Below are 16,831 nucleotides of genomic sequence, written 5' to 3'. Positions count from 1 at the left end.
ACACCGTGAAGCACTTGTGTGGCGACTGGTTCCCCATTGAGTAAGTGGGCAGTGGCAGGCTCCCCAGCTGCATGCAGCTTGCAAGGGTCGGGGCAGACTGGGATCTTGTAGACGCTGGAGCTGGAAGAGGAGCTCACGGCCCTAAAGTGTGGCCACATGACCACACTTTAGAGGGAGGACAGGCCTGGAAGGGCCAGGTAGGCCAGAGCTGCCCTTAGCCACAGGCTCTGGCATGCCTCCCTCCCCGTGGGGCTCCCTGGACAGTAGAGTAAGCTGTAGTAGATCTGGGGCCATGAAGTGGGATGCTGGGTGCCGGCTGCAAGGCCAGCTGGACACTCTGGGTCAGAGCAGGCCAGGGAGAGAACCTCAGGTGACATATAGACCCCATATGGGATGCTTCTGTGGGTGTAAAGGCCTTGGCAGAGCTGAGCAGAGGAGCTCTCTGCTACATCCCCCACTCTAGCTCTTGATCATAAGAAAGGCATCCAGGCCAACCTGTTAGGTCTCTTCCAAGTTTGAGAGTCAAAACCCACATCTATAAACCTCTGCTTTCCTGCCCTTGACTCAATAGAGTGGGGTGGGGTGGGGGGCGGAGGCCAGATCTACTCTCCATTCTTGCCTGCCAGGGGTCTGGCTTCTTTCTGGTGGGCAACACTCACAAGCCCTGGCCGCACTTTATCTTTGATCCAGGGAGGGGCCCTTAACTCAAGTGCCCCTTGGCTATGACCTTTGCTCCTTTTCGCGTCATTCCTGTGGCCTCAGTGCCAAGAAGTTGCACATGGATTCCTTACAGGAGGCCTCCAACATGTCTGGGTCCTCACATGCGTTGGAAGTCACTGGCTAAGGAGTAGGCCTCCCAGGGCTGTCCCCTCACTGCCCTTAAGTCTCATGGGAGGTTTCACCCTTACAGCTCAAGTCTGATATAATCATTGTCCCACCAGAAATTCCCTGTCCTGTTTGACAGGTCACTTCTATAAGAACCGTGACCGTTGGGCTCCTCCAGCTAGTGACTCCTGTCTTCAGAAGCCTAAGAGCAGAGGGCACAAGTAGTTGGGGATCTGTGTGCATTCAGGTCCCCTGTCCCTCTCAGTCCCCTCTCCTGCCAGGTCCCCTGTCCCTCCAGGTCTCCTGCACCTCCAAATCCCCTCTCCTGTCAGGTCCTCTTCTTCCTCCAGGTGTCCTGTCTTTCCAGGTGCACTGTCCCTCCTGGTCTCCTCTCTCATCTGGCCCCCTACACCTCTAGGTCCCCTGTAACTTGGGGTTCCCAAGCACCGTGGTAGTGGGTATTGACCTTTGTGGGTTTACCTATCCATGTCTTCTTCCTCAGGTATCCAGACTCATGGTATCGTGATATTACGTCCAACAAGAAGTTCTTTTCCCTTGCTGCCACCTACAGAGGCGCCATCGTGGGAATGATAGTAGCTGAAATTAAAAGCAGGACCAAAATACACAAAGAGGTACATCTGTGCAGCAGTGATGTGGCTAATGCTGCTCAGTGTGGGCTCAGGGTCCAGGGACAGCCATGGGAAACTGGCCTTGCCTGGTATTGGGGCCCTAGGTCTCTGGTGCCTGTGACCCAGCAGTCTGGAGTCCTGGGGCTCATTTCCTGCTCATGTCTGTGCTAAATGTGTGGTCTGGTGACACACACACCCTTACCACCTGTCAGGGGGCAAGGTCCAGCCACAGGCCTCAGGACATCCGTTGTTCCATCAGGGGTGAGCGTGTGGGATTCATGGGAGTTCATGCAGTCTGACCGTGTTGGTGGTGATGTCCTAGTGACTGAAGGAATGTCAGCTTCAGTCAGAAGGTAGTGGAAATAGAGGTGTGATTTCTTTTTATGCAGTTTCCTGTCAGATCTGAGAGCCCTGCAGGTCTGTGGGTAGGCCCACCCTGTCACCGCCTGCAGCAAGCCCTGTTTAAGTGCAGGCTATGACTTTGGCTGGGGTTCTAAGCACCCCTCTGGGCCAGGTGATGTTGGCCACAGGGGCGTCTGCTCCAAGGAGGCCAACCCCCACCAGTGGCAGCATGTGGTTCTGTTTGCTTTGCTGTAGGTCCCAGTTCTACAACCCTCCATACCATTTTGCCATCTCTATGTCCTGGCACAGTTGATTTCGTTTAAGAGGAGCTTTTTCTGCCCCAGCTTCCTCCTTGGCTTTTCTGCCCGTTCTTCCATGGTAAGAGCAGAAAGCCAGTGGTTGTCCTCCTCATCCTGAGTGTCCACACACCCTCCCCCTAATCCACCTTCAGAGGGGGCCCTGCACCATGGCACTTGTTGGCTTGGGCCTCAGGCAGACCTGAGAGGCTAAGCTGAGTTCCCAGCATGGGGTGACTTAATGCAAGCCTGGGCTCTGAGTCACAAAGGCTATGAGGAAGGCTGCCCTCCTGAGAACCCCCACCCATGTCCGGGTTCATTGTGGCAAGCCACAAGTGCCCCGGGCAGACACAGGTAGTGGAAAGGCTGCATCCCAGCCTTGTTTTCTGGAGGTCAGCTATGTACATGCATACCCCTCCGAAGGACAAACAGCTGAACTCATAGGTGGAGGATTCACAACTCTTCCCCGAGAATTGTGTCTTGGAAAGCAGGAGACCTGTGTGGAGTGGCCTTCCATGGCATGTTGTAGCTGAGAGGGGTGGTTGGCTGCCCACACCCTCTCCTCTACAACCCCTGGGGCAGCCTCCAGACTCTGCGTGTATGTATCCACTCACACGTGTGGAGGCCATTAGATGCTCAGGTAGCACTGACATCTCCTGGCACCTGCAGGCACACGGTGTGCTTCCTATGCCTGGATGGCCTGCTGTCCTTTCCAGAGGAAGTTATGTGTGCTAAGCAGCTCCTCACAGGGGCACCCAAGCCTTGGAGGGGTGGGGGACACACCATAGCCTTTCGTTCTGCCCTCTCTGTTCCTGTGTCCCTGGGTACTGTGGCCAGGGAGGGAGCCCAAACATACATGGTGTGGCTGTGTGCTGCCAGGAGCCTGTAAGCTGGTACACTGACTTCTATCTCTAACTTTTGTTAGGATGGAGATATTCTAGCCTCCAGCTTCTCCGTGGACACCCAGGTTGCATACATCCTCAGTCTTGGCGTTGTCAAAGAGTTCAGAAAGCATGGCATTGGTAAGGGTGGCCCAACCTAGGCCAGTTCCTCACATCTCTCGGCTCCTTCCACTGAGCCCGGCCCCATCCAGGTTGGACTCAGCCATCTCTCCTCTCCTCCCGGCCATCTCTCCAACTCTCTGGCCTTCACCACAGCCTCCTTCCTAGCTTCCCCTTGGGGAAAGCATCCCTTCTCACCATTCCCACAGCCACACTCAGCCCATGTGCCCCTGGCTGAGATTAAACACAGAAGTGAAGACCCGTAATTCACCCCCTTAGTCCATGCTCCTTGTCATCAGGGTTGCTGTCCACACAGACAGAACAGCAGGCCTGCTTTTGATCCAGGATGGTCCGTGTTGTGCCTATCTAAGCTCAGGCCCACACTTGTGCTACTGAAGGCCAGAGAGCCTCTGGGTCCCCTTGCTACTTAAGCCCTACTGGTTGGGAGACCTTAGAAGAGCCCTGCAAAGGCCTTGCCCTTGCTTGCATCATGTCTCCTTTCTAACTGCCTATGTGCCTAATCTCTACCTGCTCTCCCCAAGGGTCTCTCTTACTTGAAAGTTTAAAGGATCACATTTCAACCACCGCCCAGGACCACTGTAAAGCCATTTATCTGCACGTCCTCACCACCAACAACACAGCCATCAGCTTCTACGAAAACAGAGACTTCAAGCAGCACCACTACCTGCCCTACTACTACTCCATCCGCGGGGTCCTCAAGGACGGCTTCACCTACGTCCTCTACATCAACGGTGGCCACCCTCCCTGGACAATCTTATATCCTTGACCTCCATGAGCTGTGTTGGGAGCAGAGCCAGTGAAGCTTGTGGATGCATTTTGTAGGGACGGGTAGACCGAGTATTCTGTTTCAAAAGAACATGGTGAAGGAAGGAGGTGAAGCCAGAACCCCACAGCCTCCTGGCTTGGGTGAAAATGGCCCCTTCAGTCATGGGGCATCGACTGGCTGTCTGTAATAGTGACAGGGTTATGTCACTGCTGCGGCTCCATGGATCAAGCCAGACCCTTGCCCCACTTGCCTCTGCACGCCTGGGACCTCATACAGGGGCCCTTTTGGCCCCAGGCCCTGCCCTTTGCGATTTTGCACCATAGAGGCCTGTCAGTCTCCGTGCACTGCAGAAGCTCAGCAGGTTCTTGTTCCTTGACCCCTCATGTGGCATGCTGTGGGCCCGTTTCCAGGTTTCTGGCAAGCCCTAAGGACAGCAGGGGTGGGCAGGGGTAAGCTTACATCTTCCTTGACAGAGTCCACAGACTACATCCAGCACCTGGGCTCAGCGCTGGCCAACCTGAGCCCCTGCTCCATCCCACACAGGATCTACCGCCAGGCCCACAGCCTGCTCTGCAGCTTCCTGCCATGGTCAGGCATCTCCAGCAAGGGTGGCATCGAGTACAGCCGTACCATGTGATGCCAGCTGGATAGCCTCCACCAGTTCCTACCCCTCAGTACCCTACGGAGCCCTCCTTCCTATCCTTCTGACCTCTGCTGTCTTCTGCAAGGAGCTGGTGACCACCTGCCAGGCCCGTTGGCCTGCTCCAGCTGCAGGCCCGGTGCTACGTGGGCTCAGAGCAGAGAGTGTGCCCGGTCTCCTCACAGGTAGGTCACAGCAGGCAGCAGGGCACAAAAGCCAGGGAACAGAATGCCCAGCTCAGAAACTGCAGGAAGAAAAGGTGACGGGAGACCTCCTGACCCCAAGTGGAGCTTCTCACTTCTAGGAAGTCTCCCTGATTTGCTGTTTGTTTTTTTTTAAGGGCAGTGGATGGCAGGGTTAAAAGTTGATTTATTTATTTGAGTTAGAGAGCGAGCACCCGTCCATTGGTTCATTTCCCAAGTGGAATGGCCCAGCTGGGCCATTCCAAAACCAGAAGCCAGGAGCTTCCTCTAGGTCTCACATGGGTGCAGGGCCCAGGCACCTAGACCATCCTGCAGTGCTTTTCCCAGGCACATCAGCAGGCTGGATTGGAAGTGGAGGAATTGGGCCTCGCAGTATCCACATAGGATGTCAATGCTGCAGGTGGCAGCTCATCCTCCAGGGCCCCAGTGCCAGCTCCAAGGCTTTATGGTTTTAAATAGTATAGTAACATGATTCAACAACTTAAAAGGTGGGAAAAAAACACAAGTCCCCTTGCTGCCTCACCCTCTGGTTGCTCATCTGGTTCCCGCTGCATCCCAGATGTGTTCCTAAGAAATCTGCAGAAACTTCTCTATGCCAGTATCACCGCCCCTCGCTAAACCAGAGCCCTGGTGGGCACCTACAGATGGGGGTTCCCAGGCCTTAGAGAATGCTGTGGCTGGGTGGGGCATAGAGTCAGGCCTCCCTCATGTACCCATGTGGCCCAGTAAGGTCTGATGACTTGGCACAATAGGCCATGTGGCTGCCTGAATTGTGTACCTGTGAATGGAATCATCTGGGATTTGATTTGTACCAGGGGCAAGAAGAGCTGGGTGGCCACTGGCAACTGGCCTTGGTGATAGGCTCCTGCCCTTAGGGTGCCAAGACCCCATGGCAGGTGTGGGCCAGACAGTGGGGTAGGGCAAAGGCCATGTGGTACCTTCACACCTACTTCTCTCTGCCCCACAGGTTCTCCAGCTCTCCTCTGGCTTCTGGAAACCTCTGCCTCTGCCCAATGCCCTGGTCATGCCTTCACACACATGCACCCATCAGGCAGCTGGCCGGAGCAGCTGCGCTCACTGGGCACACTTCTTGTCCCAGGCCTCTCCTTGGCCACCTGTTCCCCAGCCCCTTCCTGCAAAGCTGAGGGGAACCTGGTGCTGTGAGGGAGCAGCCTGAGTGTTGAGCCCCAGAACAAAGCAGAGACCCTGCCTCAGGATGCCCGGCAGGAGTGGGGAAGGCTCTTCCCACGAACATAGAGCTCTGAGCCCAGATGCACAGATGATATTGTGATTCCTGCTGTAGCCAAGACACCACTCAGCCTGCTGGATTGGGGACTGCTCCATGCACCTGACAGCCCTCTGGGAGCTGGGCTGAAGACACGTCTGCTTCCCCCTTCTTCATCCCTCCATGAGCCACAGCCCCAAGACCTGCCCAGTGCAGACAGGAGACTGAGCTCGATGGTGGATGGCTGAAGACAGGGGCGTCATGTGCCTGGGCCAGCTCTGAATTGTGCCTGCAGTGTGAGTCCATCACACAATCTAGCATCCTCCCCACCCTGCACCATACCCCCGTTTCCCCCAAGAGCCATTGCTGTCTGCCTTGCCCTGCAGCAGCTGGGACCCCCGGGATCCCAGGGAGCCAGGGTATCACAAGGTCTGGGACAGAGGGAACCAGTCTTAGCAGATGGCGCCTGGGCAGCCCAAATGCTGCCCTCAGAATGTGCCAGGCTCACATGGGGAAGGGGCCCTGGTGTGATGCAGCATCCTGTTAACTGGTGCAGCCTCGGCTGCTGTGCTGTGCACTGAAGTCATGGTGTCCTCTCTACTCAGAATCAATGATGATCATGTGATTTTTATTTCTGCCCCATCGGGTAAGGGAAGTGTCTTCCAGAAGGTTCTGCCTTGGACTTTTCAGAATCCAGCTCAGAGGCCTTGCCCACCCTCCCCGCCTGCCCCATTAATCACTGCACTGTCCAGCTCTGTGCTGAGCGGATTGTAGTGTTTCATTACCAACGAATAAATAGACGGCAGTTGGGTGCAGCCTGTGTGCAGGATTTGCTCCTGGAGCTGGGGCCGGGACCACTTGCCGTGGCCGTGTGCTAGGACGACTTCCAGCTGAGTTACCGGTTGTACACCACTGGCTGGGTTATTCTGACAGCAGCTGTGCCAGTGGCTCAATTTCCCAGAGCTCAGCCTTGGGCTGGGGTGTGGTCGAGGGGCGGGACGACTGTCCTGGACTCAGGAAGCCTCCCAAGGGGATCCAGCACAGGTGCCAGCCTGATGGGCCAGGTGCATGGTACACACGCACATGCACACACATGCTCCTTCCCCCTCTCTGCAAGGGTTTCCTGCCCAACACACACACACACACACACACACACACACTCTGTAAGGGTCTCCTGGTGTCTAGGATATAGACTCTCCAAGGGCTGCTGTTTGAGAGTAGAGATCTGAGGGAGCAACTGTGGGCATGGGGTTGGGGTCAGCATGTGACTGAAGTGAATATCCCTCCTACAAGCTGTCCCCAGGCCTAGTGGCCTAAGCAGCTGTGTGGCTCCCAGTTGGGACATTTGTTCGTGAGGACGCTCATTGCCCTGTAAGGTGCTGGCTGGGTAGACAGACCACAGTGGAGTGGGAACTGGAGAATCTACTTAGGGTTGCTGCAGCTGCAGCCAGCTGGGCCATAGTGCTACCGCATTGCCTGCCAGTGGCAACCTGGGTTAATTCTCATTGGTCAGCCATTCCTAGATGACTCTGCACATGGCCACTGGCCTCCTGCTCAGCCTGCAAGTACCCAAGCCTTGTTGTCATTGTGAGGTATTGTCAAGCAAGATCCAGTGGCACACCCCTCAAGCGGAAGGAACTGACAAGGGCTAGAATGTGGGTCTGTGTGGCTCACTGGGTCACCCAACTAGGCACTGCGCACCAGGCCATCTGAGCTGCTCATCAAGCCTCAGGTCTCCACCAAGAGGTAAAGGGTTCAGATCACTGAAGGTCACCAGGGCCCTTGTACTGTTGGCTCGTGGGAGTCTCACTTGGGCCCACCCCACTTGGCAGCAGACCCAACCAGCCCTCAACAGGTGAATGGTGTCCTGATACCTCTGGCAGGCCACCCAATGTGTCTCTTGAGTAGCGGCTGGTCAAGTCTGCCTGGCTGTCATGTCCCTGGGGAATGGATGTGAGGGAGAGGGCAAAGGCAGGCATCTTCTGTCACCCCAGCTGGAGTGTCCCCCATCCAGCCACATCTGTAGACTCTGAGCAGTCTATAACGCCCTAGGGCTGAAGCCTGCAGCATCTGTCATCCAGGGACCTAGGAAATGCCCAGCAGGGAAACCAGGGTTCACGGGAAGCAGACCGCTGTCTTCGGTGCCATCACCCAAAGCAGGGACAGGGCTCAGCTCTCGTGGCCCCAGGCTGCCCAGGCCAGGGTCACAAAGGCACCCCTGGGTGTTTCCATCCTCTCCCACAGAGCAGGAGTTCTCACAGGGGGTGAACCACCAGGGGTCTTGGGATCGTGTCTAGAGGCAGGTTATCACCTGTGGGAGGAATGCCTTGCTGACATCCAGAAAACGATGAATGATCGGTCCCAGATGTAGGCCTACCCTGGCACAGAAGATGACCACACCTGGGTGCCCAGATGACGGATGCCTATAGGGGAGAGATGAGTCTGTCCTGCCAAGGAGGGACAGCTTGTGGGAGCCCACGGAGCAATGTACCTTGGTTTGAATTGCTCCCTGCATTTTGTCTAGTGAGAGCTTCCCTGCCCTGTAGAGCCAGGTATGGTCTCCAGGTCCTGTACGCTCCTCCAGGGTACTCCAGCTGCCATAGCGTCTGGCTTTTGGCTGTGTCTAAAGGCAACCACGGACCTGTTCCTGCTGCAGCAGTGGTGTGTTCCAGCTGAAGGGGCTCTGTGACTGGGAGGTGTAGGCCTTGCTTTTATTGATACGAGATCTGAGGGCCTCCCACCTCTCAGGAGCTCAGTGCTCCAATCGGCCTGGCCTGCCAAGCAGGCTGCAAGGGCATGGCCATGCTTGCACTTCTCTTGTTCCTCCCATAGGACATCTTCCGTCCCTCACTCCCCGCCCTGTTCCCCGGCATTTCCCCAGGACTGACCCAGGTCTGATACCAGACACCTGGCAGGGTGGCTCAGTCAGTGGGGAGGGCTGCCGCAGGGGCTACTAAGCCTCCCACCTTTGGACCTGCCTCTTTAGCACTGCCACCACTGCCATCCTGCCCCCTGCTATTGACAGCCTGGCACTTGGAGGTCCCTATTGTCTCTCTAGAGCCCCAGAGCGAGTTCTCTTGCACAAGGGACAAATAGTCTCTTCCAATGCCCCCCACGACCTCTTGGGCCTGAGCCCTAAGCCCTCAGGGGCCCCAGGTTGGGAAGGTGTGCCCTTGGCCTGGTCCATGCTGGAGCTGGAAGCTGAGGAAGGAGGAAAGAGAGGAATCAAAACTTGGGGAGAAACCAATAGCCTCACTCTAGGATCCCTGGAACCCAACAACCTTCAAAAGGCAAGCAGAGAGGACACAGTTCCACCCTGGGGAGGACGGGGGAAGAGGAAGTGGACAGTTCAAGCTGGAAGGACCCTCTGCTCCCCAACTGCCAACTGGAACAGACACTGAGACCTAGCAGGAAGGCAGTTGCCCAGGGCCCCTCATCAAATGCAGCCCTGGGACAGGGCCCTGCAACTCAGTCCTGACACCTCCCCTTGGCCTCACCCTGGCCACTGACAAGATCACCCCACCCAGGCTATTCACCCAGACCTCACAGACCATGAGGTTTTCTGACCTGCCAGTAGCCGACACAGGATTGGCACCAGATATGTGATGTCCCCATAGGAGTATCCTAGCCACTGTGTCCCTGGTCACTGCTAGGTCTCTCCCCGCTCCCCCAGATGACTTGGAAATGAAGTTGGTCCCAAAGTCCCCAACCCAGCCCTCTATCCCTAGGCCTGCCTCAAGAGTGCTCACCTGTGTTTCCCAGGCTGTCCCCATGTACTTGGGTTTCCAGAAGGGCTGAGCAGTAGCTGTTACTTGGGCCCAGAGACCCCCGTGGCAGAATCAGGGGCCAGGCAGAACCTTTAGGCTGTGGCAGGCAGCTGTCCGTCATGAGCTGGCCCAGCCAATGGCTTTTACACTGGCCAGCAGGCTGCATGTGGCCAGGCAGGTAGAAAGCCAGGCCTCGGAGGTGGCGCAGCCGGAAGTTCTTGGGCTTGCTGCCCTGGGCAACAGGGCACTGCTGCTCCTGGCTTCCCAGCCCTCCTTCATAGATGTTGGGAAGTGTGTCAGGGTAGCTGAGGTGTCCTTGAGCCCGGCCTGCTGCATCTGTGGAGGAGGGGTAAGTATCACCAGGTTGAGGCTGGCCTGGCTTGGTAGCCATGAGAGCAGAACTTAGCAGAGTGCCTATAAGATGAGCTCAGATGTCATCTCTAACCCTGGCCTGCAGAGCCTCAACTTCACGGTCTGACAAATGGGCCCAGAGCCACCAGCACCCAGCATGTTACTCTTTTCTGGGGCCTTTTGAGATTTTTTTTTTTGTGCCTCCTACTATAGCAAGAATATTCTGGTCCCATGAAGGGAACAGTACAGTAAATCCATAATTAAGTGGCTAGCTCAGAGTGACGGTGCCAGGCCTCCCTGTCCCCAGGCCACCCCAGGGGCAGCAGCATGGCTATGTCTTATTGCTCCTCCCCACAGCTCAGCACCTTCTCTGATGCGCAGCTCAGAGAACGCACAGACCAAGGCTTCCATGGAGGGCCAGTGTGGTGGGGGGAGGCACTGTCAGGCCGTGTGTGTCACACAGCCCTGCTGTCTCCTTGCCCAGCGGGTGGGTCTGCAGGTCTCCCGTGGTGACCCATGGCCCTTATGATGTCACAGGAAAGACTCAGACTTTCTGAGCCCACTGGTTTGGGGGCCTGGAGAGCCACACTTAGAAAAGTGACATTTTGGGCCTCAGCTATGGCAGGGAGTGATGGTTTGAGGTGTACAGATCTGCCAGGACTGCCCCAGGGCTTTGGACCTGCTAAGGAGGTTCTGAGTGGGTGAGCCCCTGGCCTCACTATCCACTTTCCTATTAGTGAGTTATCCAGTAATGTGTTGGCCACATGAACTGTGAGGATGGGGAGGAACTCCCATCTTCCCCTGCTGGGCTGTACACTGGCACATCCAGTTGGAGAACAGCCTGGTCGTTTTTACAAAAATAAAGACATTGAATTTTACATACACACACACACACATATATATATATTACATATGTTTACATGTTTCTTGAAAAATGAAAACAAGAAAATACACGATTCCAGAACTAATACAAAACTCTTGTAATCAAAACACTATTGCTCTGGTGTAGAATATGATCAGTCAGCCACAACTAATGTAAGATGCTGAACTGGAGAGGCAGATACAGTATAGAGAACTATAATCCTTCAAAAAGTGTTCAAAACCTTAAGCAGAATTTATGGAACAGATCAATGGCTTAATTGGCCAATCCTCCCCTTACCATTGCTGGGGTCCCATATAGTTCATGTCCTGGCTGCTCCACTTCCAACCCAGCTCCCTGCTTGTGGCCTGTGACAGCAGGGGAGGACGGCCCAAAGCCTTGGGACCCTGCACCCGCGTGGGAGACCTGGAAGAGGCTCCTGGCTTCAGATCAGCAGAGCTCCTCCGGCTGCTGAGGCCATTTGGGGAGTGAACCAGTGAGTAGAAGATCTTTGTCTCCCCTCTTTTCTCTAAGACTGTTTTGTCAATAAAAATAAGTAAAAAAATATATTTTTAAAAGAAAAAATGGAGCCCAGGACGATAGCCTAGTGGGATGTACTTGCATGCGGCAAGGCAAGGCGGAGGGGCTGGGAAGTCACTGGACAATCTTGTTCCTTTGAGCTTTTTCGCCATATTATTTTATAAGACATGTGTTTTGTGGCTAATATCTATACGTTGGCTTACCTCTTTTGTTTTCTTAATAGTGCTGTTAAATAAAAATGATGGGAGCCATGTTAGCAGATCAAACAGAATACAGTCCTTCATGCTAGCTGCTGCACTACTAAAATGAACTTAGAAATGGGTAAGCTTGCCAAAGAAAAAGAAATTAGATACATAAATTAGGGGATTCATAACAACCAATCAAAATAGGCCCACCCAGTCTGAGCCTGAACAAAGAATACTTTGTGCTTTAACCTATAAAAAACTGGGAATAGTTCAATATTAACCCAATTTTCCACTATTTTTCCCAGTTTCTGCTCAAGCTATCTTATAGAAGCCAACTGTTCTGCCAAGTCCCTTGCAGTACTTTTCTATTTCATAGGTGGCATGATACTTCAATCACAAACTCTGTTAAATGCCAATTCCATCATTAACCTTGATGCGCTGAAAAAAAAAAAAAAAACTTAAAGATATATGTATTTGGGCCAAGTGTGGTAGCCTAATGGCTAAAGTGCTCAACTTGCATGCACTGGGATCTCATACAGGTGTCGGCTCGTATCCCGGCTGCTCCATTTCCCTTCCAACTCCCCGCTTGTGGCCTGAGAACCAAGGATGACCCAAAGCCTTGGGACCCTGCACCCCTGTGGGAGACCCAGAAGCTCCTGGCTTCTGGCTTCGGACTGACTCAGTTCTGGCCATTGTAGCTACTTGGAGAGTGAACCAGTAGATGAAAGATCTTTTTCTGACTCTCCTAATCTCTGCAAATCTGACTTTCCAATTAAAAATAAGTAAAAGATTTAAGTATTTATTTGAACAGCAGACTGACAGAAGGAAAGGGGGCAGATCTTATGCTAGCTGGTTCACTTCTCAAATGGCTGCTACGGTCATGGCTGGATTAGGCAAAAGCTAGTGCCAGGAACTCCATCCTGGTCTCTCACTTGGCTGCAGGGGCCCCAGCAGTTGACCCACCATCACCCATTGTTTTTCCAGGCACATTCAGAGGAAGCTGGATCAGAAGTGGAGCAGCCAGGACACCACTGGGCTCCTCAGCATGAATGGCAGCCTCCCCATGATGCCTCTTGAAATTTTGCTTTTAATAATTCTCTTTGAAGAGCACACTTTTTTTTTTTTGCATTTTTAAATTTTTTTTTATTGGAAAGGCAGATATACAGAAAGAAGGTGATACAGAAAGATCTCCCATCCTCTGGTTCTCCTCAAATGACAGCCAGAGCTGGACCTGTTTGAATCCAGAGCTGCCTCTGGGTGTGCGCAGTATCTCGAGGCCTTGGGCCGTCCCCCACTGCTTTCCCAGGCCACAGGCAGGGCGCTGGGTGAGAACAGGCACCCATTCAGGATGCCAGCGCCTTAACGTTCAACAAAGCGCTTTCCTCACGCAAGTTTTCCATAGAGAAGTCCAACTGAGCCCTGAAAGATGTTTTAAAAAGGGGTAATGGTTTTGATATGTGATGTTCCCCTAAAACAAAGCTTTCCCCGAACAATTCCTTGTTGTAGAAAATGTACAGTTTGGGGCTTCAGGTTTGTAACCCTTTACGAACAGGTTCGCGTGTTCACAGGCGGACTCACAACTCTTCATAGAAAATGCGATTCCTTCGCCCCTGAGACACTTCACTCACCTCAAAGCCCGCCCAGGGATGTCGACCCCTTCCCCTTCACCGATCCAGGAGAGTTCCCCCGCGCTCCCACCCGCCATCGGCGAAGGTCCCAGGCCTGGTGTCACCGCTAACCACCGGGCTGACCGCCCCACGTGCCACACGGCGCGCCTCCGCCCGCAAGAGGTCACGGTTTGCGCGCACTGCTCCCAGCCCACTTCCGGATTGCCCTGAAGGCTGAGCCGGCTGCGCGTGCGCGCTACGGGCCGCCCGCCTCACGCCCGTAGCCTGTCTGGTCTCCTCGAGGCGGCAGCGGAAGTGGGCGGCAGGGCCAACCGTGTCTCACAAGCGGAAGCCCCGGCTTCGAGAGCCCTGGTGCAGCGCGTACAGAAATGCGGACGTGAGAGGGCGCGTGCGAACCACGGACGGGCTCGAGCCCGTCAGCCGCTGCCTTGGGCCCCCTGCAGGCCCTGCCGCGCGCCCCGGGCCGCGTTTCGGTCCCGGTGGTGTTTGGCCCCGACCGCGCGCCGTCCGCGGCTCCTCGGTTGTCATAGAGACTGGGTTGCGGCCCGACTTGAGGACGCTGAGGAGACCGGCGGTGACCTGGACCGGGGTTGGCGGCGACGGAAGCAGGATGTCTTTCCGCGAGCTCCGCAGTAAGACGACTCCTTGCCCCGTGGCCCGCGCGGCTCCCTGACGTTCGGGCTCCGGAGCTGAGGGCGCGGCGCTTCCCCTTCCCGCCGAGGCCGCTGCCCAGGCCCTGTGTGACGCGGGGTGCTTCCAAAAGGCCGAAGAAAATCAAGTTAAAAGATGCGTTTCTTGGGGTGTCAAAATGTTTGAAATTCCTGCAGTTTTTTCATAATACACATTTTCCACGCAGTTTTTAAAGAGCTCCTCTCCCCCCATCTCTCGGCGGTTTGTTCGGTGATCACAAGGTCTCTGCCCCTGGAGCACTTGACGCGAGCTAGTGGGCTTAGCTTGGTTGTTGTGTATCCGGCTACATTACCGTTCTGGAACATTCGTACAAAACGCCGAACCACGGGGTGAGGGTGTGAGGGACGCGAGGGACACGCAGGTAGTAGAGGAGGCTGTTTGCTTGGGGTTGCCGCGTCCATGCTGCCGCAGGCCCGCACTTGTGCCTTTCTGTCTGAAGTCTGCAGGTGCATCCTGGAGCTCACGGGCGCTGCTGCTGTCCCTTTGCTCCAGGCACGACAGGTTTTCCCTAGGTGACTGCAGTGGACAGGGGGCCTGCGTCACGTTTTGTCGTAAATCCAAGTACTGCTCTGTAGCTGCCATACATCTTAATCTTTTTCCAAAGACAAGGGAACGAATGTTTTAACATGTATTAAGGTTTTATATGCTTAAAAAAAGAGCTTAGAAGCATAAACTTTAATTCCCCTCCCTAAATGCCTGTTCTTTCTCCATATATGTATGTATTACTTTTTAAAGGGCTATTTATTTCCATTGGAAAGGCAGCTTGGACTTCCAGAGAGGAGAAACAGAGGTCTCCCCTCTGCTGGTTCGCTGCCCAAGTAGCCGCAATGGCTGGAGCTGAGCTGATCTGTAGCCAGGAGCCAGCAGTTGCTTCTGGGTCTCCCATGCAGGTGCAGGGTCCCAAGGCTTTGGGCCGTCCTCGACTGCTTTGCCAGGCCTCATGCAGGGAGTTGGATAGGAAGCGGTGCCCATATGGAATCCTACACGTGCAAAGTGAGCTTTTAGCCATTGGGCCATCATGCTGGACCCCCAAAGGCCTACTATTAATATTTTAAAGTAACTTATAAGGCCTGGCATTTTAGTTTGAATAGTAGGAGAAAAATATTGGAGAGAAAGTCCCAGCTAATTCCTAAGCCTCATTTTTATGTCATTACTTCTCTCACTGAACTTGAAAATGTTTCTTAGGTGGAATCCTGGTAATTTTAAATGTTTCCTGGGGCCAGCGCGATGGCTCAACAGGTTAATCTGCATGTGCCAGCATCCCTTATGGGCGCCGGTTTGTGTCCTAGCTGTTCCGCTTCCCGTCCAGTGCTGCTATGGCCTGGGAAAACAGTGGAGGACAGCTCTGCTTCAGACTAGCCCAGCTCTGGCCATTGCGGGTATTTGGAGAATGAACCAGTGAGTGAAAGACCTCTCTGTTTCTTCTTTCTCTGTAAAAATCTGCCTCTGCCTTTCAGGGCCTGGCAGAATAGCCAGGTGGCTAGAGTCCTTGCCTTACATGCACAGGGCTTTCATGTGGACGCTAGTTTGTATCCTGGCTGCTCCACTTCCCTTTCAGCTCCCTGCTTGTGGCCCAAGAGGACAATTGAGGACAGCCCATGGTCTTGGGACCCTGTACCCACGCGGGAAACGCAGAAGATGCTTCTGGCTCCTGGCTTTAGTTGGACTCAGCTCTGGCGGTTGCAGCCACTTGGGGAGGGGATCAGTGGACAGAAAATCTCTTTCTGTCTCTCCTCTTTGTAGTCTGGTTTTCCAAGAAAAAAATAGATAAATCTTTTTTTTAAAACCTGCCTCTCAAATAAAAATCAATAAATCTTAAAAAAACACCCCTCCATTTTCTTGCAGAGTTGATAAAAATTATCCTAAAGCTCTCAGGAGACTGCAGGAAGAGGGGACGCAGAGTACATGTACTTGCCATTTGTTAAGAAACTGGCTGGGAGGGGTGGGGGGAATCCCCAGTGCCTATAAAACTGTATCACATAATACAATGTTAATAACAATAAAAAAAAAGAAACTGGCTGAATCATCTTTTCTTTGGACAGATTTTACAGAGATGATGAGAGCGTTGGGTTACCCACGACATATTTCCATGGAAAATTTCCGCACCCCCAATTTTGGACTCGTATCCGAGGTGCTGCTGTGGCTTGTGAAAAGGTTTGGACTACATTTTGTTGCTTTTTAAGAGGGACTGTTATATTTCATTTATTGGTCACCTAGAAACAGGATGCTGTGGTGCAAAAGAGGAAGTGTTGTTAAGTGTGTGCGATTGACAGACTTGATTGTAGCTTGAAAGTCATGTTAGGGCAAGCACTTAGCCTAGCTGTGAGCATGCCTGTGTCACACAGGCACGGTTCTGAAGTTTCACTGCTGACCTGGCTCCCGCCTGTGGCCTTGTGCCAGTGCCACCTGGGAACCCACAGAGAAGGCTCAAGGAAACGGGTGCCTGCCCCCCACATGAGAGTTCTGGATGAACTTCCCGACTCTACCACTGTAGAGAGCAAACCAGCACTGGGAGAGCACTCCTCTCTTTCTCTGAGTTGGTTTCTTGCTCTCTCTCTCTGTGCCTCTATAAATAAATGCACATTTTTTTTAAAGATTTTTTTTTTAAATGGAAAGTCAGATTTACAGAGAGAGAATAGACAGAAAGATCTTTCATCCACTGATTCACTCCCTAAGTACCTGCAGCAGCCAGAGCTGAGCCCATCTGAGGCCAGGAGCCAGGAGCTTTTTCCAGGTCTCCTGCATGGGTGCAGGATCCCAAGGTTTTGGGCTGTGCTCGACTGCTTTCCCAGGCCACAGGCAGGGAGCTGGATGGAAAGTGAAACAGCCAGGATACGAACCGGCACCCATATGGGATCCCAGC

The 16,831-nt window shown here is 53.8% G+C and overlaps 3 protein-coding genes across 6 annotated transcripts in view; 2 read left to right on the top strand and 1 right to left on the bottom strand.

Annotated features, from left to right (window-relative positions):
- The window catches only part of LOC121151721 (N-alpha-acetyltransferase 60), a 27,201-nt gene extending 22,586 nt beyond the window's left edge, over positions 1-4,615 (top strand). Inside the window, exons 3-7 of the mRNA XM_040973457.1 lie at positions 1-40; positions 1,328-1,457; positions 3,018-3,114; positions 3,636-3,870; positions 4,361-4,615. The exon at positions 1-40 is cut by the window's left edge and continues 76 nt beyond it. Coding sequence (XP_040829391.1) covers positions 1-40; positions 1,328-1,457; positions 3,018-3,114; positions 3,636-3,870; positions 4,361-4,517 — 659 coding nt within the window. The 3' untranslated portion in view covers positions 4,518-4,615. The remainder of the gene's footprint in view (positions 41-1,327; positions 1,458-3,017; positions 3,115-3,635; positions 3,871-4,360) is intronic.
- Positions 4,616-8,991: 4,376 nt separating this feature from the next.
- On the bottom strand, positions 8,992-10,477 carry LOC121151884 (uncharacterized protein C16orf90 homolog). The gene is made up of 3 exons (XM_040973737.1): positions 10,432-10,477; positions 9,698-10,051; positions 8,992-9,149 (listed from the first exon to the last, which is right to left on the bottom strand). The coding sequence occupies exons 1-3, from the start codon at positions 10,475-10,477 to the stop codon at positions 8,992-8,994; spliced, it is 558 nt and encodes a 185-aa protein (XP_040829671.1).
- Positions 10,478-13,627: 3,150 nt separating this feature from the next.
- LOC121151720 (clusterin-associated protein 1) overlaps positions 13,628-16,831 on the top strand; it is a 54,715-nt gene continuing 51,511 nt past the window's right edge. For 2 of the 4 annotated variants that reach the window (XM_040973454.1, XM_040973453.1), the window contains exons 1-2: positions 13,628-13,910; positions 16,011-16,122. In XM_040973454.1, the coding sequence (XP_040829388.1) occupies positions 13,889-13,910; positions 16,011-16,122 (134 nt within the window). In that variant the 5' untranslated portion in view covers positions 13,628-13,888. Of the gene's footprint in view, positions 14,190-16,010; positions 16,123-16,831 lie in introns of all 4 variants that reach the window. The other 2 variants (XM_040973455.1, XM_040973456.1) reach the window with 2 other exon arrangements.

Source organism: Ochotona curzoniae, unplaced genomic scaffold (assembly GCF_017591425.1).
Source record: "Ochotona curzoniae isolate NIBS_2020 unplaced genomic scaffold, NIBS_Ocur_1.0 contig_2321, whole genome shotgun sequence".
In the NCBI taxonomy this organism is placed as follows: domain Eukaryota; kingdom Metazoa; phylum Chordata; class Mammalia; order Lagomorpha; family Ochotonidae; genus Ochotona; species Ochotona curzoniae.
Note: the sequence above shows the minus strand (reverse complement) of the source record. Positions and strands in the feature narration are given on the sequence as shown.